The following is a 23431-nucleotide window of genomic DNA, read 5'->3' on the forward strand; positions in this document are numbered from 1 at the left end:
CACCACCCAGAATCCTCCAGTGCTGTCCTGTATAATGTCCCAGCAGTCACCGCTCCGCTCATCACCCAGAATCCTCCAGTGCCGTCCTGTATAATGTCCCAGCAGTCACCTCTCCGCTCATCACCCAGAATCCTCCAGTGCTGTCCTGTATAATGTCCCAGCAGTCACCGCTCCGCTCATCACCCAGAATCCTCCAGTGCTGTCCTGTATAATGTCCCAGCAGTCACCTCTCCGCTCAGCAGCTCAATCATCTTGTTGCTGAGCTCTAGGATCTTCTTCTTCTTCCTCTCATGTATCGGGGGGTGCGGGGGAGGCTCTGTGATGGGGCCCGGGCTCCGCCCTCCTGACTCCTGGAGATGGATGATGGGAGTCACACCCTCCCCCGGTGTCTTCCTCACTATTGTGTAATCCTGTGTATGGAGAAAAAGTGGTAAAACACTAAACCCCAGAGACATAATGAAATAGTTGTGGTTTTCTAACCCAAAACCTAATTACAGGTTCCTATTAACACTTTCACCCACGAGACTGTTTTCACCTTTCTGATTAGGCCAATTTTTTCAATTCTTATTAGTTTGACTTTAATTTTGATCAAAATTACTCAGTGACCCTATTTGGGCCATGTGTGAACACGCTCTTGCGTGCTGCATGTACTCATTTATATTCCAGTTCATTTCTTTAGTTTTTTTTCAGTTAAAGGGGTCCTCCCATCTCCAAGATCCCATCCCAATATGTAGTAGGTGTAATAATAATAATAATATTAGCAAATACCTTCAATTAGAAATGTAGTATAGTATTTTTGGTTCGCTAGCTCTCTTACCCCATGTGCAGAGTATCGCAGGACCTCAGGTATCCATGGTTACGACCACTAGCAGCTAGCCAACTAACTGTGATTTTATCAGTGGACGTAACCATGGATACCTAAGGTCCTGCGATGCTCTGCACATGAGGTAAGTGGCGAATCAAAAATACTATACTACATTCCTAATTAGAGGCATTTGCTAATATTACTATTATTACACCTACTACATATTGGGATAGGATCTTGGAGATGGGAGTACCCCTTTAAGTGTGCACAAGTGTGGTAATCTCATGTGGTGTATGGCAGGGGGCTGCACTCCTCGCAGTATACAATGTATCTCGCTGTGGACAGTTTTCTGTCAGGAGAAGAGTCCTCTCGTCTCAAATTAAACTCCACAATATAATATTTTTCCAGTAAATGCCTCCAGGTAGAGGGTGATGATGGTGGTAGTAGTCTGTGTGACGCGCCCCCTGGGACATATTCCTTTTTGAGGGGAATACCCGGCACCGGATCAGATGGGGGGGGTTGTAGTCTCCGAGCGGCTGTGACCCGGCCCGTGCCCAGGGCGTCAAACTCAGTGTTATGTGGCAGTCCTACAGATGTTATTAAGAGTTCTTTTGTGTCGACTACGCCACCCGTTGTGATGCGGTCACTGTGGCCGCCGCTGCAGCAGGGTCCGCTGAGGCTGATGGTGGGTGCGCAGCTTGGTGGGATAACCCCCAACGGGAGGGGTATAGCCTCAGAGGGGACAGGTGCAGAGGATGGGGGTTGTGGTGGTGCAGTGCAGACGGCAGTGAAGACAGAGTCGGGTTGTGCAGTTAAGGGTGTTTACTTACTGCAGATGTTGTACTGGTCACTCCAGCTTCGAGTGACCACCCGAGCCGTGCTTCGTCCACCAGGTCCTGGATCCAGCCAACCCCCAAACAAGTCCGGAGCGTGGCCCTGAGCTCTCCTTCTGTCCCGTTCTCTGGCCGTCCCCACCAGTGATCCACCTAGGTCCAGCTCCCTCGGGCCTTCTGTTGGGACACCCTTGGCCCTGGGTTCCCTGACCCTTCATGTGGTGTGCTTTCGGGGTGGATGTGGTGGGTGACCGTGGCAAACGCTGCCCACGGTCTCCGGTCTCTGGCTGGGGAATGTTTTTACCCCCACCAGCTTGGGTTCCGGTACCCTGATGCCGACTCTTCACCCGGGGATTTTAGTTGGGATCTTGGAGTCCTTTCTGCTTTCCCCTCTGGGTACTCCTTCTCTGCTCCTCTCTCACTCAGGGTCTCTCTTCTCCTCTGCTCCTGACTTGTTCTCTGCATCTGACTGACCCTGTTCTTAGTTGGTGCCCACCTTATATACACCCTCTATGTGTGAGCTCAGGTGACCAGCACCCAATGAGCTCCTAACTTTACCCAGGCTGCTCCCCCTATCTGCCCCTACACTACTTGGGATGTACCACCCCCCTCCCACTCCAGCCAGGAACAGACTCGGTCGTACCTGCACATTTCTAAGTGGGAGTACCGTCGGCCTGTTCCTCGGGAATGGGATGTGTGTAGTGCATGCAGCCTACCGAGCTCAGATCCACACTCCTTCCTTACCCGAGAGTGGAATATCACACCTCTGGCTTGAGGTGCAATACCCCTGTAGCAGCCGAATCCTCAGGGTGCTACATTCCCCCCTGGTAAATCACAGCACGTCCTCGGGCTGTAAAGACAAAAACACCAAAACATACAATTTTTTTTTTTCATATAAACATAATAAAACATATAAAACATTATATATATATAAAACTTTTCATATAAACATTCTCGTCGTCTCTTGTTTCAGGTTCCTCCTCCGGACACTGTGCAACGTGTGTCCAGGAAAAGTGCGACAGTCTCTTAGAAAAACTGGTTTTCCTATAAAACCGGTAGGGGCGCTTTAGGACGCGCAACTATATACAGGGATATGGCCGCTCTCAGTCCTCGGCCAGGTATTGGGGAGGAATGACCGCTCTCAGTCCTCGGTCAGTGGGAATTATGGGAAAAACGGGTAAACAGTTCACACATGCTGGTCCCAACGGGGACTATATTAGCAACAACAGTTTCAGTTTCAGTTTACGGTTTCAGTTTCAGTTTCAGTTTACTGTGCCCCGACGGGCAACTATATACAGCTTCTGCTTCGCTGTCCTTAGCGACGGCGTCCTCCTGCTCTTGCTTTTTGGTTACCTTTGGCTCTAGTTTCAGACCCGTCCGGGTCCTCTTGTTCTTCCTCCTCACACCGCAGCTCTTCCTCCGTCAGGCGATGCACATGGAGGGCGTAGGGACCTTTGGCACACTTGTGCCGGGTGAAGGTGACCTCGTCCCCGATGTAAAGGTCACGACCTCTGTGTCCCTCCGGTAGGTGGGACTCAACGTCTCTCCTGGTCACAAAGACGTCGCCTAGGGTGTGGTGGTCTCGGATGAAGCCCCACCCATGCTGCAGGTTAAACTTTATCACAGTCCCGGTGGTGCGGGGACTATGCGCTGCACGGGGGTCTCTCCTGGCCCGGCTCTTCTGCTCCGCGCTCTTTACTTGAGCCTGTTGTTCCCGGACCCGCCTCTCTCTCCGCTCCCTCGCAAACTCTTCGAGCTGCTGTCGGCAACACTCAGCACGCTCTGCTGCAGCTGCCCTGGTTTCCTGAGTGAACCCCATTAGGTCTTCTCCGGTGGGGTCCCACTCAAACTGCGCTTCCGCTAGCGGGGGCGAGATCCTTATTACGGGCTTCGGAGCCGGAATCAGGGGTGCACACATGGCCCCAACCCTCCTCTGGTGCTCCAGTTCGTAATACTTCTGGGGCCAGATGAAAGGCTGCCCGTCCGGCCACGTGTGCTGGGCAAACAAGTCCTCTCCCAGACGCGGCACCCTTGCTTTTACGGGTGCGGGCGCGGTGGTGGTGGCGCCCGGGTTGCCCAGGCCTTGCGGCCAGGCCTGGGGCACCTGGAAGGTGAAGGGCACCGTTAATACGGCGGCGCCCTGGGCTACCTGGCCTTGCGACCAGGCCGGAGGCTCCGCGGAGGTAGGGGGCGCTGTTGGTGATGCGACGCCCGGGAATTCTAGGCCCTGCGACCAGGCTGGTGGTACTTCCTGCTTGGTCACGCTCGGGGTCGAGGCGTGTGACGTCACAGGGGTCGCGGCGGCGGCTTCCGGTTGGGGCCTAGTCTGCGTCGGTGACATGGCGTTTTCGGGCACAGCAGGGGGACTTTCGGGCTCTGCGACGGGGAGCTGGGGCAGGTAAGCGGTGTCACGGCTTGGGGTATAGACGTCCCCTTTACCTGCCTCCATGCGTTCGGCTCCCTCCTCGGCGCCGTCTCCGGCCTTGGGTCCTCCCGCGCCATCCTCAGAGGCGGTCTGCTTCCTCATCTCGGCTGGCGTGCTCCGGGTCTTGGTTTGCTGGGCCATCTCACGGCTCCACTCCGCCAATGTCTCTCGCTGTACCCGGGCCATCCTCCGTGCGAGGCCCTCCAGGGCAGTCTGTGCACACTCCCGGTCTCGGGGGAGCTGTGCAAGGACCTCCACTAGGCCTAGTGGGGTCGTGGTGTCCAGCAGGCTCCTGACCAACGGGTCGGTGCTGCTCTGCTCTTCTTCCAGCAGGCTCCTGGCCAGCGGGCCGGTGCTGCTCTGCTCTCTGGACATCTCCGGGTGAGCTTCTCTGCTACTCCTTGTTAGACTTCTTGCCTCCGGGTGCGCTCGCTCCAGACTGCTCCAGGCGGCACCCATCTTCGTTCTTTTCTTTCGTCTCCTCCCACTTCGAGGGCGGTCCCGGGGCAACTCGGTGACTGTCAGCTCCAGGGGTTGTTCTTTCACGCTGACAGACACCTCCAGCATCACAGTCTCTGTTGGTGGGGGCGGTTTCCACTTTTGGCGCCATTTTCTGTCCTGGCCCACGATGGGAGGCGGCCTCTTGCCCTCCTTTGGCACGCCCATAATGGCGTCCGCTGCTCTTCTAAGGCGGGAAATCTTCGGATTTGGCGGGAAGCGTCGCCCAGTGGCGGGAAACTCTGCAGATGGCGGGAACAAGCTGGAAATGGCGGACAATCGGCGGGAAACGACCTGTGATGGGGTCCGATGGCGTGGACCCTCCGGAACCGGCGGGAGACTTCTTTCTGAGGTAAACTTGCACTTTTCTTCAGGCACGCAGTACCCGGGTGTTGCGGGCACGTAATCCTGCCGACTACGCCAAAGTTGACGCGCCCCCTGGGACATATTCCTTTTTGAGGGGAATACCCGGCACCGGATCAGATGGGGGGGGTTGTAGTCTCCGAGCGGCTGTGACCCGGCCCGTGCCCAGGGCGTCAAACTCAGTGTTATGTGGCAGTCCTACAGATGTTATTAAGAGTTCTTTTGTGTCGACTACGCCACCCGTTGTGATGCGGTCACTGTGGCCGCCGCTGCAGCAGGGTCCGCTGAGGCTGATGGTGGGTGCGCAGCTTGGTGGGATAACCCCCAACGGGAGGGGTATAGCCTCAGAGGGGACAGGTGCAGAGGATGGGGGTTGTGGTGGTGCAGTGCAGACGGCAGTGAAGACAGAGTCGGGTTGTGCAGTTAAGGGTGTTTACTTACTGCAGATGTTGTACTGGTCACTCCAGCTTCGAGTGACCACCCGAGCCGTGCTGCGTCCACCAGGTCCTGGATCCAGCCAACCCCCAAACAAGTCCGGAGCGTGGCCCTGAGCTCTCCTTCTGTCCCGTTCTCTGGCCGTCCCCACCAGTGATCCACCTAGGTCCAGCTCCCTCGGGCCTTCTGTTGGGACACCCTTGGCCCTGGGTTCCCTGACCCTTCATGTGGTGTGCTTTCGGGGTGGATGTGGTGGGTGACCGTGGCAAACGCTGCCCACGGTCTCCGGTCTCTGGCTGGGGAATGTTTTTACCCCCACCAGCTTGGGTTCCGGTACCCTGATGCCGACTCTTCACCCGGGGATTTTAGTTGGGATCTTGGAGTCCTTTCTGCTTTCCCCTCTGGGTACTCCTTCTCTGCTCCTCTCTCACTCAGGGTCTCTCTTCTCCTCTGCTCCTGACTTGTTCTCTGCATCTGACTGACCCTGTTCTTAGTTGGTGCCCACCTTATATACACCCTCTATGTGTGAGCTCAGGTGACCAGCACCCAATGAGCTCCTAACTTTACCCAGGCTGCTCCCCCTATCTGCCCCTACACTACTTGGGATGTACCACCCCCCCTCCCACTCCAGCCAGGAACAGACTCGGTCGTACCTGCACATTTCTAAGTGGGAGTACCGTCGGCCTGTTCCTCGGGAATGGGATGTGTGTAGTGCATGCAGCCTACCGAGCTCAGATCCACACTCCTTCCTTACCCGAGAGTGGAATATCACACCTCTGGCTTGAGGTTCAATACCCCTGTAGTAGCCGAATCCTCAGGGTGCTACATGTGCACCCGAGCCCCAGTCATAAAGAAGCCTAAAGAACTTAAACAGAAGTCCCTTTACTGGGGATAATGGGTCAAATTCTTAGGCTGTGTGCCCACGATGCGTTTTTGAAGCGTTTCTGCAGCAGCAAAAACGCTGCAGAAACGCTTCAAAAACGCTTGGTAGAAGGTCCGCCATGTCCCCCAATGATAATCCGCGTGTGCTCTGCACATGCTGCTCTAATTTCCACTTCCGTTTTTTCATGGTGAAAAAAACGCAGCACCACCAATTATTTTGCAGAAGCGCTGCGTTTTCGCCGCCATTGACTTGCATTGAAACGCTTCAAATCTGCAAATATGTAAAACTACTTGCAGAATTAAAGTGCATTTGCTGCGATTTTGGAACACAAGACTGCAGCAAATGGGAAGTGACCTCATGCGGGGGCGTTCCAGCCATCCCATAAATCCAGGAAGACGAGAATCCCATACCATTCCTGTCTTCCTGGATCATGGCTGAGCACCTGGGGTGGTACAAGATGGACCTGAATGTCCCGGTCATGATTGGTGTCTGCGCTGGAAACCTGCGCGGTGTCAGCATGGGCTCTGTGCGGTGTCTGCTGTTGTCAGCGGGTGTCTGCGTGCAGGCAGACATAGGTCTATGTGACACTACAACTCCCTTCGGCCTATGTCTGTCCCCCGTCCACTAGTGGCAGCAGGATCAGCTCGATGGGAGCAGTAGTTCCCATCAGCCTGATCCTGCTGTTAAAATTGCCCTAATGTGTCCGTAAAACTGCCCCATATGTTATTTTTGGCCCCCATAGGTTTATATTTTTGCCCCTATACATTTTTTATTTTTTGTATGCCCCCATTTTTTTTTTTTTTGGCAACCTATTTTGTTTTATTAATTTAAAGTCCCCATTTTTTTTTGTTTGGTCCCCAATTAATTTTAAAAATACATTTCATTGGTGGCCAGTGGTTGCCTAAAGAAATTTAGTTTATACATTACCTGTTCCCGCCGATCGCCACCTAAAATAAAGTAAAAAATAAAAAAAATACACCTATACTCACCTATACACCTAATTCCCCGAAGCCCTCAATCTCCTGTAATAAAATATAAAATAAAAAAACACAATTTTATCCTTACCCCTCCGTAGTAATCCACGAGTGTCCCATGAAGATCTCCAGTTTAGAGCAGCCACATAAAATGTGACCGCTCTAAACCGCTGCCACCGCTACAATGACGGGGCCGTAAAGCAGCCCCGTCATTGCATAAGTGAGTTCACTGGATTTCAGGCAGCGCTGCTCTGGTGAGCTCCTTTACGGCCCCGCTGACCGTGAGAAATTCCCACGGTACAGCAGGGCCGTAAGGGGGGTCACCGGAGCTGCGCTGACTGAATGCACTCTGGTGACCTCAGTCAGTGCCTCACACTGCCGGGAGCGGACGTGTTCCCAGCAGTGTGAGCTTACAGCAGCCATGACAGCTGTCACATCTCCAGATGTGACAGCTGTGCATTGGAGATCATCGCAGGAGCGTGGACAGGTAATTATTTTTTTTTAGTAAATTAATAATTAAATAAAATTGTGTGTTTTATTTCAAATAAATAATTCTTTTCTGGGTGTAGTGTGTGTTTTTTCTTTTTAACTCTTTGTAGGTTAGTAATGGGGGTGTCTTATAGACGCCCCTCATTACTAACCTGGGCTTTATGGCAGCTGGTGCTGACATGAACCCCACTACTATTACCCCCTGCCACCGCACCAGGGCAGCGTGGAAGAGCGAGGCTAAGCGTCAGATTTGGCGCAAAAATATGATGCGCAAAATCTGGGGCTGCTGAGGGCTGGTATTATAGCCTGGGAGGGGGCCTATAACCTTGGCCCCTTTCTAGGCTATTAATATCAGGTCACAGCTGTCCGCAGAGCCTTTGCTGGCTCCAATTTATAGGGGAACACTATGTCATTTTTTTTTTTTGGGTCCCCCTGTAGAATGGACAGTAAAGGCTAAGCTAACTGCTGCGGCCTGATATTAATAGCAAGGGAAGGGGCCATGATCCCTGGCTACTTCCCAGACTATATCAGCCCTCAGCCGTCTGCTTTCCCTCTGCTGGTTATTAAAAATACACGTGAACCCACCCATTTTTTTTTTTAAATACATTGAAATGTAAGATTATTGTACAGCGTATGCGTGACCAAGCATACATTGAAATGGGTCTGTGTGTGTTTCCGGTATGTGTGGAAAAAGTCATCACCATTCGTACCGGAGATTCTGACGTGTGAAAGAGCCGTAATTGGATACTGGGTGAGGAGTGTGTGTGTGGGGGGGGGGGTTTGTGCCCATGTATACACACGCGTACATATCTGCATTGAGTATGTATGTGTATATATATTTTTTATATTAATTACAGGGGCTGCAGTTCTTGTGGCATCCTGAATACTTCCAAAATGATGAATAGGGGTTTGACTAGGAAATTACATTATTGGCCTTTTTTTTTTCCACTAACTTTATTTGGCTTCAAAAACGCTTAAAAAACGTTTACAAAACGCATCAAAAAAGCGTCAAAAACGCATCAAAAACGCACATAGAATCTGCATGAATTTTTCTGGCAAGGAGATGCAGAAATGGTCAGGAAAATTTCTGCTTCATTTCTGCATCGTGGGCACAATGCCTTATTCACAAACGGTAGGGAGCTGAGGTACAGGATGATACTCAGGCTGAGTTCACACGATGCGTTTTTAATGCGTTTAAGCTGCGTTTTTGCAGCTGCATAAACGTTGCGGAAACGCATTAAAAACGCATGGTAGAAGGGCAGCAATGTTCCCCAATTGAAATCCGCATGTGCTGTGCCCATGATGCGGATTTTTCCGCAGCGTAAACGCTGCGCTCAAAAATCCGCAGCATGTCCATTAATTTTGCGGAAACGCTGCGTTTTCGCCGCCATTGACTTGCATTAGAACGCGCCAATTCCGCAAGACTGCATCTGTACTTGCGTAATTGGCGCGTTCTAATGTGCGGATGGTACCCGGGTGTGGAGGAGAGGAGAGTCTCATCAGCACCCAGGTACCATTAAAAAATCTGTAAAAAAAAGGATAAAATAAAAAATAAATGTATATTTACCTTCTGTCGGCCCGCGCACCGCTCCTGCTTGGTTCTCGGCACTTTGCAGTGAGTTGAAGGACCTGCGCTGACGTCAGAGTCATGTGACGGGTCACGTGACGCTGATGTCGGCAGGTCTTTCAATTCAAAGTGGCCGGCGAGGGAGAACGGAATGAGCGGGACACCGAGGGCCATCAGAGGGTAAAGTATACATTTATTTTTTATTTTTACCACTCTCTCGGTTCACACTATATAAATCCATGCCGGTTGCATGGATTTATATAGAGTGACCTAGTTGTCAAGCACTTTCCAAGTGATGCTAAAATCGCCTGGAAAGCGCTTGTCAATCCACATGCAGAAACGCATGGGGGAACGCATGTGAATCCGCATGTATTCTGCAGGAAAAACGCATGCACAATCCGCATGCATTTTTCTGGCAAGGAGATGCAGAAATGGTCAGGAAAATTTTTGCTTCATTTCTGCATCGTGGGCACATAGCCTTATTCACAAGCGGTAGGGAGCTGAGGTACAGGATGACACTCATGGTTGAATATTGTTGTGCACCTGCAGACAGGCAGATCCTGGAAACCTCTGGTTTCATCAAATCTGAATATTTCTTCCTCAGCGCTGTGCTCTGTTTATGCCCTGAGGTAATTCTTCCTAATATGAAGACTATCAGCTCCCCTTATTGTGTCTGTCCCCTTTTTAAGCGCAGCAGTCAGGGAGAAGGTAGGTAACTCCTTCACCTACAAAATGGCTTCCTCTTCTCAAAATGTCTGACCACCAACTGCCTCTTCAATCCTTAACTACCTCACAGGATTTAACTCCTCCCACTCTCATGTGACTGTTAGAGCTGCAGTCATTGGCTGACTGCCCAAAGGTGTTTTTCCAGAAGCTTCTGCATATTAAACAGAGCTGGGTCACATGATCAAGCCTGTTAGAGGAAGATTAACCCTTTTTGTGCTGCCTGTCAGCAGGTCTTACCATTTATATAAAATGCACAGTTTACACAAAAAAACACAGCATTTATATGAAACACACTATATATCCGGTATCCCATAGGGATAGGATCTTGGAGATGGGAATACCCCTTTAATTCTTCTGAATATTAAGTTATATCATTAATATTAACCCCCTTTTACCCCCGAGGGTGGTTTGCACGTTAATGACCAGGCCAATTTTTTCAATTCTGACCACTGTCACTTTATGAGGTAATTACTCTGGAACGCTTCAACGGATTCCCCTGATTCTGAGACTGTTTTTTCGTGACACATTGTTCTTCATGATTGTGGTAAAATTTCTTCGATATCACTTGCGTTTATTTGTGAAAAAAATGGAAATTTGGCGAAAATTTGGAAAATTTTGCAATTTTCAAAATTTGAATTTTTATGCCCTTAAATCAGAGAGATATGTCACACAAAATAGTTAATAAATAACATTTCCCACATGTCTACTTTACATCAGCACAATTTTGGAACCAAAATTTTTTTGTTAGGGAGCTATAAGGGTTAAAAGTTGACCAGCGATTTCTCATTTTTACAACAAAATTTATAAAACCATTTTTTTAGGGACCACATCACATTTGAAGTGACTTTGAGGGGCCTTTATGACAGAAAATACCCAAAAAGAGACACCATTCTAAAAACTGCACCCCTCAAGGTGCTCAAAACCACATTCAAGAACTTTATTAACCCTTCAGGTGCTTCACAGGAATTTTTGGAATGTGGAAGAAAAAAATTAACATTTAACTTTTTTAACAAAAATGTTACTTTAGACCTAATTTATTTTTTTTTCGCAGGGGTAACAGGAAAAAATGGACCCCAAAATTTGTTGTGCAATTTCCCCTGAGCACGCAGATACCCCATATGTGAGGAAAAACCACTGTTTGGGCGCACTGCAGGGCTCGGAAGGGAAGGAGCGCCATTTGACTTTTTGAATGTAAAATTTGCTTGAATAATTAGCGGACGCCATGTTGCGTTTGGAAAGCCCCTGATGTGCCTAAACAGTGGAAACCCCCCACAAGTGACCCCATTTTGGAAACTAGACCCCTCAAGGATTTTATTAAGGGGTATAGTGAACATTTTGAACCCAGAGGTACGACACAGAATTTGATAATATTAGGTCATCATATTGAATAAGTTGTCATTAGTGCTCGCTACATGATTTTGCATCAGGTACTCGGGTATGCACCATGTATCGCGAGTGCTCGAGTCCCCGCTCGCATGTTTCATGGTTATTAGACACCCAAAAAAAACCATGCGGGGATCGCTCGTGCATGGCAGGCAATCCCCGTGAGGTTTTTTTGGCCACAATGCATATGGGGCGGAGACTCGAGCACCCGCTATACTCGGTGCATACCGGAGCACCCGATGCAAACTCAGGTAGCAAGCACTTGCGCTCGACATTAGTCGCCATATCGTCATCTTTTTTTTTTTTACTTTTGAAAAAAATCCCAACCCCATCACAACCCTAACCCCAAACCCAGCCCTAACCCCATCACAACCCTAACCCTAGAGTTTATTTTTTACGCTGTCCCTCATGCGGTATAAGTGATTAGACGACTTTATTCTTCGGGTCGGTGCGATTACAGTGATACCAGAATGATATCGGGTTTTTATGATTGACAGCTGTCACACACTAAAAGACGTATTTTTTTTTTTAAATCTAGTTTTTGCATCGCCATATTTTGAGAGCTATAATTTTTCCATATTTTGGCCGACAGAGTCATGTGACAGCTTGTTTTTTGCGGGACGAGTTGACGTTTTTATTGGTGCCATTTTCAGGCACGTGACATTTTTTGATCACTTTCTATTCCAATTTTTGGGAGGCAGAATAAACAAAAAACAGAACTTCCAGAATTTTTTTTTATGTTTTTTTTTTTATTGTGTTCCGCGTGTGGTAAAATTGATAAGGCAGCTTTATTCTTCGGGTCAGTACGTTTACAGCGGTACCACATTAATATCATTTTTCTATGTTTTGGCGCTTTTACACAATAAAAGCAATTTTATAGAAAACAATTTTTTTTTGCATCGCTTTATTCTGAGAGCTATAACTTTTTTATTTTTCGGCTGATGGAGCTGTATCGCGGCTTGTGTTTTTGCGGGACAAGATGGTGTTTTCAGCGGTACCATTTTTATTTACATTCGCCTTTTTGATCGCGTGTTATTACCTTTTTTGCTTGGCGCTATGGTGATAAAGCATTGTTTTTTGCTTCGTTTTTTTTTTTTTTTTTTTACCGTGTTCACTGAAGGGGTTAACTAGTGGGACAGTTTTATAGATCGGGTCGTTCCGGACACAGCGATACCAAAAGTGTACTTTATTTATTTTTATGTAAATATGTGTATTTAATTAATAATTTTTCCTTTCTTTGTTGTTGTTTACCTTGTCTCTGGACGGGACATCAACTTTTCCTGCCCGGATCGCTGATCTAATACTCTGGATTGCTTGCATCAGGTGCTGTATGTACGGTGAATGTCATGAAGAGGTTAAATGGAATCTGTCACCAAGTTATTGCCACTGACTGGCAGCTTTCTGCCTATGCACAGTGTACAGAGAGCGGCCAATCAGGGCTGTGGGTGGAGCTATACAGAGCTCAGAGCACTACTAGAGCTACAGCAGAAAAAACAGGGATTTCATCAGAACTGCAGAGAGCAGCCCAGTAAGCGACCGATCACTGGAATCAGGGTCTCTGCCCCCACATCATGCTGCTCTCAGATCAGATAGCAAAACCTGATGTCGGACTTGTTACATAACACAATAAAGCTGATAGAAATGTAGAGGAGTTACCTCTCCGCTCAGCAGGGAGATGATCTCCAGGGTGAAGTGTAATAATCTTCTGGTGGTCTCGTCCTCGTCCATCCTCGGGGTCATTCAGGAGAAGGAGGGATGAACACTGGATCAGCTGGAGGGATCTCGTCCTGCCGGCTGATAACAGAGAGCAAGAGCTGCACACAACTAGGACGGAGATCTGCACTGAGAGCTAGAGGACCTGTGGTGACATCACTGCCATGTGATCAGGGGGCGGGGCTCAGGAGAGAAGTGAAGGACCTGTGATAATGATGATGTCACCACAGCTCCTCCCCCTCAGTGCAGCAGACGCTTCATACTTATTCTGCATCTCTGTTCTCTCTGTTATCAGCCATTATACAGAGACCTGCGCCCAGGAGACATTATATACAGAGCAGAGAACATTCCCCGCAGATTATATTCCTGGAGACAGAACAGGATCTGTGTGACGTCAGCACTGAGGGGATTCCAGGAGGAGACCAGAGGCCGAGAGACCGGATCCATCAGTGATCGGAGCCTTAGTTACAGGATCCATCGGTCGTGGTCGGTGACGTCTTGTAGATGTGATCGGAGCCTTAGTTACAGGATCCATCGGTCGTGGTTGGTGACGTCTTGTAGATGTGATCGGAGCCTTAGTTACAGGATCCATAGGTCGTGGTCGGTGACGTCTTGTAGATGTGATCGGAGCCTTAGTTACAGGATCCATCGGTCATGGTCGGTGACGTCTTGTAGATGTGATCGGAGCCTTAGTTACAGGATCCATCGGTCGTGGTCAGTGACGTCTTGTAGATGTGATCGGAGCCTTAGTTACAGGATCCATCGGTCGTGGTCGGTGACGTCTTGTAGATGTGATCGGAGCCTTAGTTACAGGATCCATCGGTCGTGGTCGGTGACGTCTTGTAGATGTGATCGGAGCCTTAGTTACAGGATCCATCGGTCGTGGTCGGTGATGTCTTGTAGATGTGATCGGAGCCTTAGTTACAGGATCCATCGGTCGTGGTCGGTGACGTCTTGAAGATGTGATCGGAGCCTTAGTTACAGGATCCATCGGTCGTGGTCGGTGATGTCTTGTAGATGTGATCGGAGCCTTTGTTACAGGATCCATCGGTCATGGTCGGTGATGTCTTGTAGATGTGATCGGAGCCTTAGTTACAGGATCCATCGGTCGTGGTCGGTGACGTCTTGTAGATGTGATCGGAGCCTTTGTTACAGGATCCATCGGTCGTGGTTGGTGACGTCTTGTAGATGTGATCGAACCGACCACGACCGATGCTGAAATCACATGTCCTCTCTATATTAAAAGCAGCCATTTTCTCTCAGTGCCATTTTATGCATGTCACTCATGATAAACATTACTCCTGCACCCAGCTCCTGTTTAATGGGAGATATTCGCAAGATAGATGGAAGCTTGTTTGGAAGTCAGATAGTGTAGTGTCTGCTTTATACCTGTGAAATCAATCTTGCAGCACATTTTTCTTTTTTTTTGTGCAATTGCTGAGATTCAGACAGAAACAGCAGGGCCCATGGCATAGAACTGTGTTGTGCACTGCTTGTATTGTGCTGTATGCACCCGTATGCCTTAAATCTATTTTTTCACTTGCTAATATGATCAAGCAAGCCCTTGTAGCCCACCTTTTGATTTTGTGGGGTTGAAATTCTGCTGTATGCAGACTCTGCAGAGCTTCTCAGTGCAGAGCACAAAAACCTCTTTTTTTTTCATTTGCCAATGTGATAGTGCAAGCTGTGTTAACCTACTTTGACATTTTTTGGTGAGTGAAATTCAGCTGTATGCACAGTAAAAAATATATATTTTTTGTGTTGCTAGGCAGAGTCCACAAAAAAAAATTTTGTGTCGGAAACGTGATACACTTTGCTAAAAGCCACCTACTATTTTTTTGGCGTTGAACTTCAGCTGTTTTCAGAGTAAAAATAATGGATTTTTTGTCTTGCTAGGCAGAATACAAAAAATATTTTTTTCTCTGACAAACATGATACACTCTGCTATAAGCCAGCTATTAATTTAAAGGCAGGGGACTTGAGCTGTTTTCAGAGTAAAAAAAAATATTTTCTCTGTTGCTAGCCAGACTACAAAAAGTAATTTTATCTGTCGCAAACATGATACACTCTTCTAAAAGCCACCTACTACTTTAGTGACATTGAGCTTCAGCTGCTTTCAGAGTAAAAATAATAGATTTTTTCTGTTGCTAGCCAGGGAACACAAAATAGTTTGTTCTCTCGCAAATGTGTTATACTCTGCTATAAGCCACCTAGTCCTTTATTGGCAGAGAAATTCAGCTGTATGCAGAGTAAAAAAAAACTATTTTTTGCTGTTCCTAACGTGATACAGCAGGCTAGATCCGAGTTTGAAATATCTTGGCGCATATATTCTATGTTATACAGGCCTCATCCACAGTAAAAAAAAATATTTTCTTCTGTTCCTAACGTGATGCAGCAAGGGACATCTCAGTTTGAAATTGTTTGGAGAATATCTCATATGTTATACAGGCCTCATCGACACTAAAAAAAATACTTTGTTTGGTTCCTAACTTTATACAGCAGGGGACATCTCAGCTTGAAATTGTTTGGAGAATATCTTGTACGTTATACAGGACTCATCGACACTAAAAAAATACTTTGTTTGGTTACTAACATTATACAGCAGGAGACATCTCAGCTTGAAATAGTTTGGAGAATATCTCATATGTTATACATGCCTCATCGACACTAAAAAATACTTTCTTCTGTTAGTAACGTTCTACAGCAAGCCATATCTTACCTTGTCATTTAGTGCCGCTGAAATTCAGGTGTGTGCAGAGCTGTTGCAAAGGAAAAAAATCTAATTTTGTTTTGCTAATAGCGTGCTCCTACCACAGTATCTGAACAACATTAGTGGGAAAAAGAGAGGTCGTGGTGGAAGGGGGAATAGGCTTGGTGTTAAGGGGACGGTTACAAACAACTTTATTAAATATTGGAACGCAACCGAACCCGGAGTCCGTAATGCAGCCTGGAGGACTGCGGCCGAACACCTTCCGGGTAGAAGGAAAAAACAACCAACTAATATATATCAGTCCCTCTCGTGTTACAGCACACCGGGACGGGAATAGGGATTCGCACTATCTCCGTTAACAGCACGAGAGATGTGCGACAGGTAATGTAGCTGTAGCCCTGTTAACTGCACAGGGGTTACGCAGTAGGGGCTACGCAGTAGGCGCTAGGATGCGTGTGTGATACACGCCGGCGTATACGTGCTCCCAGCCGGCGTGCTACCGGACTGAGGAGTAACTCTCCACGTGGCTTACAGGCGCTTCCGGGGATACGGCGTCTGCAGACGGCTCGGGGTGTATGGCGACCCCTTTGTCGGAGCCAGACTGCCAGACGAAGCTACCTGCCTCCCTCCATCTAAGGCTGCCTATTCCCCGCTAAACCTGCCTAACCGAAGCTAAGGCACACTTGGAGCCCAAACGACCAAGCATCCACACAACAACACCATCACAGCTCAATGATCAGAGCACGCCACCATGTTTGTGGGCCGGCTATTTAAAGATTAAGCCCTGCCCACCATCGCACTATTGGAGACGTCACCCGCAACCAATCAGGCGGTGCCAGGTCACCGGATCAGCTGACTCCCAAACTACCAATCACGGTCCGCCATGTCACGGGCATGCTCAGTGCAGTGAATCCTGGACTTAGGCTGTAACAGCCCTGTTTCCCTCCGCAACCTTCACTTCATGTTGCTAGGAACAAAGACCCAGAAGACAACTTGTCCATCTCGTGCACCAGCTAGGTGTTAGGACTGATGACGATGCTGAGCAGCATCAGCCCTGGCTGGACCAGAATGAGAAACCACAAAATCCACTGATGGTTCTGAACCCATTTCGAATCCAGCAAACGCCCGACGCCTAAGACTTGGTGTGCAAGGTATATGTGGGGTTGGTGGTAATGTTATTGAAAGCACTAGTGAACCAACACCATCATGTCCTATCCAAAGACAACTGACAACTCCTGTTACTGGATGGCCTACTCCACTTGAAAGTAGGGAGGGACTGTTTGAATGCGATGAAGTGCTCATTGGAGTAGGACCTTTTCTGTCTACGCTCAGCAACCCTGGAGGCCTGTCACAGTTCCTTGGTTAGGCTGGTGTGCCAGGGTTGCCTGTTCATTGTGCAAGCTTTGGTATGTGTGAGGGGGGTGACTGAATTGAGAGCTGCAGCTGTTGTGGTGTTATATAATGCGGCAGCAACATCTTCATCATGTAAGGAACTGATGTCTGTAAGAGGGAGGAGAGTGAGTGTAGGTCAAGGTGTTTGAGGTTTCTGTGAGGGTATGCTAGTTTGTGGAGTGGGGATTGTTGCCCTGGAGAGGAGATGGTAGAGAATGTAAGTAGGTTGTGGTCAGAAAGAGGGAGGGGTGAGTTAGAGAGGTTAGACAGGGAACAGAGATGGGTGAAGATGAGTTCCAGAGTGTGGCCATCTTTGTGAGTGGCTGTGGAAGACCACTGAGTAAGGCTGAAGGAGGAAGTGAGGGATAGGAGCTTAGAGGCACCTGAGAGAGAAGTGTTAATGGGGATGTTGAAGTTGCCCATGATGATAGTGGAGATGTCAGCAGAAAGGAAATGAAGTAGCCAGGTGGTGAAATGGTCTAGGAAGGTGGTGGCTGGTCCTGGGGGGTAGTAAATGACAGCCAGTTGGAGGTTGGTGGGGGAGTAGATGCGCACACAGTGCACTTCAAAAGAGGGGAGAGTAATAGAGGGTGGCAGTGGGATTAGGGTGAAGGAGCAGTTATCTGGCAGGAGAAAGCCAACTCCTCCACCATGCTTGCCAACGGGGCAGGGGTGTATGGGAAAGGTGGAATCCACCATATGAAAGTGCAGCTGGAGAGGCTGTGTCCGAGGGGGTGAGCCAGGTTTCGGTGATGCCGAGGAAGGATAATTTGCTAGTTATGAAGTTATCATGGATGTAGGAAAGTTTTTTGCAGAAGGAGCGAGCGTTCCAGAGAGCTCCTGTTAGTGGGATTGGGGAAGTGGGGGCTGGGCGGATGTGTATGAAGTTAGAAGGGTTGTGAGAGTTTGTGATAGATCGTGGATAGGAGGTAGAAGTGACTGTGGGGATGTGGTGAGGAGGGCAAGGATTTGGGAGATTGCCAGCAGTGAGCAGGAGCAGAGAAAGTGTTAGTAGGTGGGAGCAGGAGGGAGCATCAGGTGGCTGTCTGTGCTTAGAGACACAGAATTGAAATGTTGAGGAATAGTTCAGAGGAAGAGGTGAAATGAATAGGGAGGATGGAGGGAGAGATGAAGAGTTCATTACTAGGTGTAGGGATTAGTGGTGGTTGTAAGAAGTGAAGGATTAAGGGGGTGAGAGAGAAGACAAACACAAACATTGTTTACAGTGTCCAAGTATCCAGTTACCTTCAGTTCCTTTCAGGTTCAATTCAGGTATAATTCATATCTCACACTTAAGCAATACACTTAAGGCAATGCACTGCAGACACGTCTATGGCAGACTCCTTGTCTATGTGCTATAGAATGCAGTCAGGTGTGAACCAGAGTGGAGTGTTCTGTGCTCATTTTGATCAGCTGATTAAGACTAAGCCAGATGCAGGGTATTCAAGGGCCAAGGAAATATAGTCATAAATAAGAGTGGTGTGTAGTAGTTAGTTGACAAACATACCATGTGTATATAGAAGCAGAGGAAGGGAGAAGTCAGGATGGGAAAGCTGGGTCATGTACCATGTGTATATAGAAGCAGAGGAAGGGAGAAGTCAGGATGGGAAAGATGGGTCACGTACCTGTAGGAGGAATGGATAAACAGAGATGCTAATTAGTGTGCTAATCAAATGCTTGAAATGTTGCCTTTTAGGCTCGTGTAGATGGAATCTTTCCGCAACCTGATGGTGGTGGCCATCCCTTGGTATTCGGTCCCCAGCTGCCACTATTTCTCCCGGTGTGCCGTTCCCGCATTACACAAGTATGTGTCCCAGAAGATTACCCGTGCCCTCAACAACGCAGTTACTGGGAAGATCCGCCTAACCATGGACACGTGGACAAGTGCTTATGGGCAGGGACTGTACATCTCACTGACGGCACACTGGGTTAATATAGTGGAAGCCGGGACCCAGTCAGACCTTGGGACTGACCACGTCCTCCCGCCGCCGAGGATTGCGGACCCTGGGTCAATCAGGGTTGCCCTCACATTCTACAGCTCCTGCACCTCCTCAGCCTCCACATGACCACATCAGTCGGAAGCTTGAATCACTGCACCACTGCCTCGACCAAGTGGCAACAGGCCAAGCGTCAACGGTTTCTCAAAACCTACCCGGATATGCCTGAGCTGCTTGTCAAACTACACGGTGTGTGTGCCCATTTTCGAAAGTCACCTACAGCTTACGCCGCCGTCGCCGTGTTTCAGCAGCATTTGCAGCTTTCAGCTTACCAACTGGTATGCGATGTCACCATGTGTTGGAACTCGACGTTGCATTTGTTGGGAAGGATTTGTGAGCAGCAGAGGGCAGTTTTTGAGTACCAGCTTCAACACGCCCATCGTTATTCAGGTCAGCATCATAAGAGCTGATGAGTGGGCATGGATGTCAGACATCTGTGCCATCCTCCAAAACTTTGAGGACCCCACAAAGATGGTGAGTGGCAAAGACCCCATAATTAGCGTCACCATCCTGCTTCTCTGTCTACTGAAACGCTTGCTGCTCACAATTAAAGAGGATGCATTGCAGGCGGAGCACGATGAGATGGAGAAGGAACCATACAGGGTGATGCCACACAGCCCAGTCTCATCTCGTCCCAATGTGGATTGGGTGATAATGAGGAAGAGGAGGAGGAACAGGAGTTGCTTTCCTGCGCTATAGACGGTACTACACACACGACATTCATACCGTCTGTTCAGCATGGATGGTCTGAGGAGAGGGAGAACGAGGAGGAGGAGAGCATGTGACGTGCCCCCAGGGCCGTGTGTGCACGTGTGTGGGTTACCCGGAGCCGGGTCTCTGGGGTTTGTAGTCTCCGTGGCGGCGACCCGGTCCCGTGGCTCAGGGTGGTCAAACAGTGGCAGTCTTTTATAGGGGTTTTAAGGTTTAATGTCCGACTACGCCACCCGTGGATTGCGGTCAGGGTGTACCGCCGCTGCGAGGCAGACCGCTGAGGCTGGTGTGGTGTGCGCAGCAAAGGAAGGGATAACTCCCCACGGGAGGAATATAGCCTCAGGGCAGAGAGTGTGGATGATGGGAGTGATGGTGCACGGGTGAAGCAGGAACGACTCAGAGTCTTCGCAATGCAGTTTAGGGTCTTTACTGATGATAATAAGGCAGACCCTCCCGGGAGTACTGGCTAGCATAAGGGGCCTGGTCAGTCTGTGAACAAGCAGGAGCTCCCCTGGCCAGGTGGAGTTGTAGGCCTCCCCGTCTGACTGCACTCTTCCTGGCTACCTTGCTGTAAGCGAGTGGAAGTAGCCCAAGTCCCTGAATATACCGTGTGGTGCTCACCCGTATGGGTGGTGACTTGGGGCCTCCTGATAGCCTCTGCTCCTCGATGCCGGTGCTGGTCCCTTGCTCGTGACTGAGCCTCCGGGCTTCTATGGCCAGAGGACCTGAAATCCCCTGCCGTCGGGTTTCTGTTGCTGGGTATATATAAGTCCCCACAGCCTCGGACTCCTGTGTCCGGATCTTGGCGTCTTCTGCCAGGATGAACTCCGCTTAGCTCAAGTCCATGGTCTTCAGCTCCTGCTCCTACAGAGCTCCTCGCTGTTACTCTCCCTGTGTCTGGAACAAACTCCAGGCTCTGACTCCCTAACCCCGCCCCCGATCCAGTTTATATAGGGCAGGTTCCTCCCCTATCTGGTCTGGGACAGAAGGTGTTGCATGTTTAAGGGCTCCTGACCAGGGAACCTCCCACTTGCTCTCAGACGTGATATTTCTATCACTGTGGCAACCAGACCCCTGGAGTGCCACACATGGACAGTCATTCTCTTGTTCGCAGTCTGGCACACATGGCTGACTTTATGTTCCTTTGTCTTTCCTGTGGCCCTCACGTTATACACATTTTGGCTGACAGTAATTACTGGTTGGTCACACTTCTAGACCCACGCTACAAGGAGAACTTTATATCTCTCCTTCCAGTGGCGGAGAGGTCTAATAAAATTTTGCAGTACCAGAAGGCCCTTTTTGTGGAATTATTAAAAAAATTCCCATCTGAAAATGCTGGCGGCAGAGGTCACAGTTCTTGGACAACCAAGGAGTATGGGGATGGAGACAAATGCGATGCAGCAGAGGCAGGGGAACACTGTTAAAGGAGTGGAACAGTTTTCTCAGACCCTCCCTGCGCCCAGGCCCTGATGCGCTGGGCACTCTGACAAGGAGGGAAAAGTTTTGGAAGATGCTGAAGGACTACCTTGCCGACCGTACCAATGTCCTCTGTGATTCCTCTGTGCCTTATAACTATTAGGTATCCAACTGGACATGTGGCATGAACTGGCTCTCTACGCCTTGGAGGTCCTGGCTTGCCCTGCCGTTAGAGTTTTGTCAGAGTGGGTTTTTAGTGCCGCCGGTGGCATTATAACTGATATGTGCATCCGCCTGTCAACTGAAAATGCTGACAGGCTGACTCTTATAAAAATGAACAAGGGCCGGATGGGGCCAGACTTCTTAACACCACTGAATGATAGCAGCGGAACATAAAGTCAAATCCAGTGGCTTTTTTGGGAGGTCTATTCCCATGCACCTCTTCACACCCAGACATGGATATACGCTTCCCGATTTTGTCTATTTTCTGTTGTCCTCCTCCTTCTCATCCTCCGCCACCATATCACCAGGATGACCGTGATGCAACACCCACATCATTTTTTTTAAGGGTGTTTCTTTATGATGCTTGCAGGAAATTTTTTTAGTGGCCTACCTCTAACATTCTGTATGTCACACAGTATGTTCATGTAAATGTTTTTCAGCCCATGCATTACCACTATAAGAGACCCACTCCTTTATAATGGGAACATTTTTTTTACTAAGGCTTTCCTTTCTCTTCAAAGGGTTATTGGGGTGCGTCCAAATTTTTGGCAGCCCTTGCAGTCACTGTATATGCAATAACAGTATAGGAGACCCATTCCTTTATAATGGGAACATTTTTTTAAACTGAGAACCTCCTCTATGTCTCTGCAAAGGTGTATTGTTTTTTTTCTCAAAATTTTGGGCAGGCCTTGCAGTCACTGCATACGCAATAACAGTATAGGGAACACGCTCCTTAATAATGGGAACAACAAAGCACAGCCAGCTAATGGCCCTCTAACAATAGTGAGGGCTGACTGCTGGCCCTTTAACAATGCTAAGGGCCGCCAAATGGCCCTATAAAAATAGGCTTTGTGACTTTCAGAGTCCCTCCTTCATAAATGAAACAGGATGTGTCTGATCATGTCTCACATACAACATGGGCAGATAAGTTAGTAAAATGTTAAAATGATATTTACCGGTGAATGTATTTTTCACCATGGAAAGCGATGCAAAAGTACAAAAATGCATGTGAATATAGCCCAAGGTATGGAGGAGCACTTTTTTGTGTGGTTTTTTTTGCCTTGTATGCAAGCCATTACCCTAGAAAGAATGTCCTTAACGTTTTTTTTCCGGGAAAATCCATTTTGGCTTTGTTTTTGTATGTTTTATTGTGAGTCCGTAAAAGTGGCGTAATACTCTGACAACATTGTTCACAGCAGTGACCTGGGATTCAGAGATGCTTCCAGGGGTTTTCCCATGTAATTTGAGCACTGTTCCCATCGATTTGGGCAATTTTTAGGCCCCCTGCAGACCTCCGAGTTGGGGGCCGCCAGAAGAATGCTCGAGGTTCCCATTGACTTAGATTGGGCTCATTGCTCTAGTCGAGCACCCGAGCATTACGATTTACTCGACCCGAGCAATGAGCACTTCCAGCATTTTAGAGCTTGCTCATCACTAGTAACAAGCTAATTTAGTAATAGAGAGCAAACTCTCCTAAATATTCAGACAGAGCTTTGGGGAAGGATTTATGCAGGGGCGGGGAGCATTTATGTACATTTTGTCCAAGTGCCATTTTTTCAAAATGCCTGGCCATTTAACATAGCAGAAATCGTAGGAGACAGGTAAGACATTCACAGAAACCTACTTCCAGATCATTTGCACTGCAACAAGTACTCACCATATTTACTTGTATAATTTCTATTCTGGCAACTGCACTCACATCCACAGTCCTTGCACACACTATTTGCACTCCATCCATATCAGCCCTTCTCTCCCTTCCTATGTACTGTACTCACACTCTTTTCACAATTCTAAACTGCACAAATACATTTACTCCCACCATACAACACAAGAGACATTCTCACAAATCACTTAACCATCTGCTCACTTTCTTTATCCTGCTTCTCCTT

The 23431-nt window shown here is 48.5% G+C and overlaps 1 protein-coding gene across 1 annotated transcript; it reads right to left on the bottom strand.

Moving 5' to 3' along the window:
* Positions 1 to 179: 179 nt before the first annotated feature.
* On the bottom strand, positions 180 to 13210 carry LOC141220404 (oocyte zinc finger protein XlCOF29-like). Its single transcript, XM_073666330.1, has 2 exons — positions 13038 to 13210; positions 180 to 410 (listed from the first exon to the last, which is right to left on the bottom strand). Exons 1-2 carry the CDS (start codon positions 13119 to 13121, stop codon positions 180 to 182), a joined length of 315 nt encoding a protein of 104 aa, XP_073522431.1. The 5' UTR covers positions 13122 to 13210.
* Between the last annotated feature and the right edge of the window lie 10221 nt (positions 13211 to 23431).

This window comes from Phyllobates terribilis, unplaced genomic scaffold (assembly GCF_046119375.1).
Source record: "Phyllobates terribilis strain yellow unplaced genomic scaffold, ASM4611937v1 Scaffold_291__1_contigs__length_2406647, whole genome shotgun sequence".
Lineage (NCBI taxonomy): Eukaryota > Metazoa > Chordata > Amphibia > Anura > Dendrobatidae > Phyllobates > Phyllobates terribilis.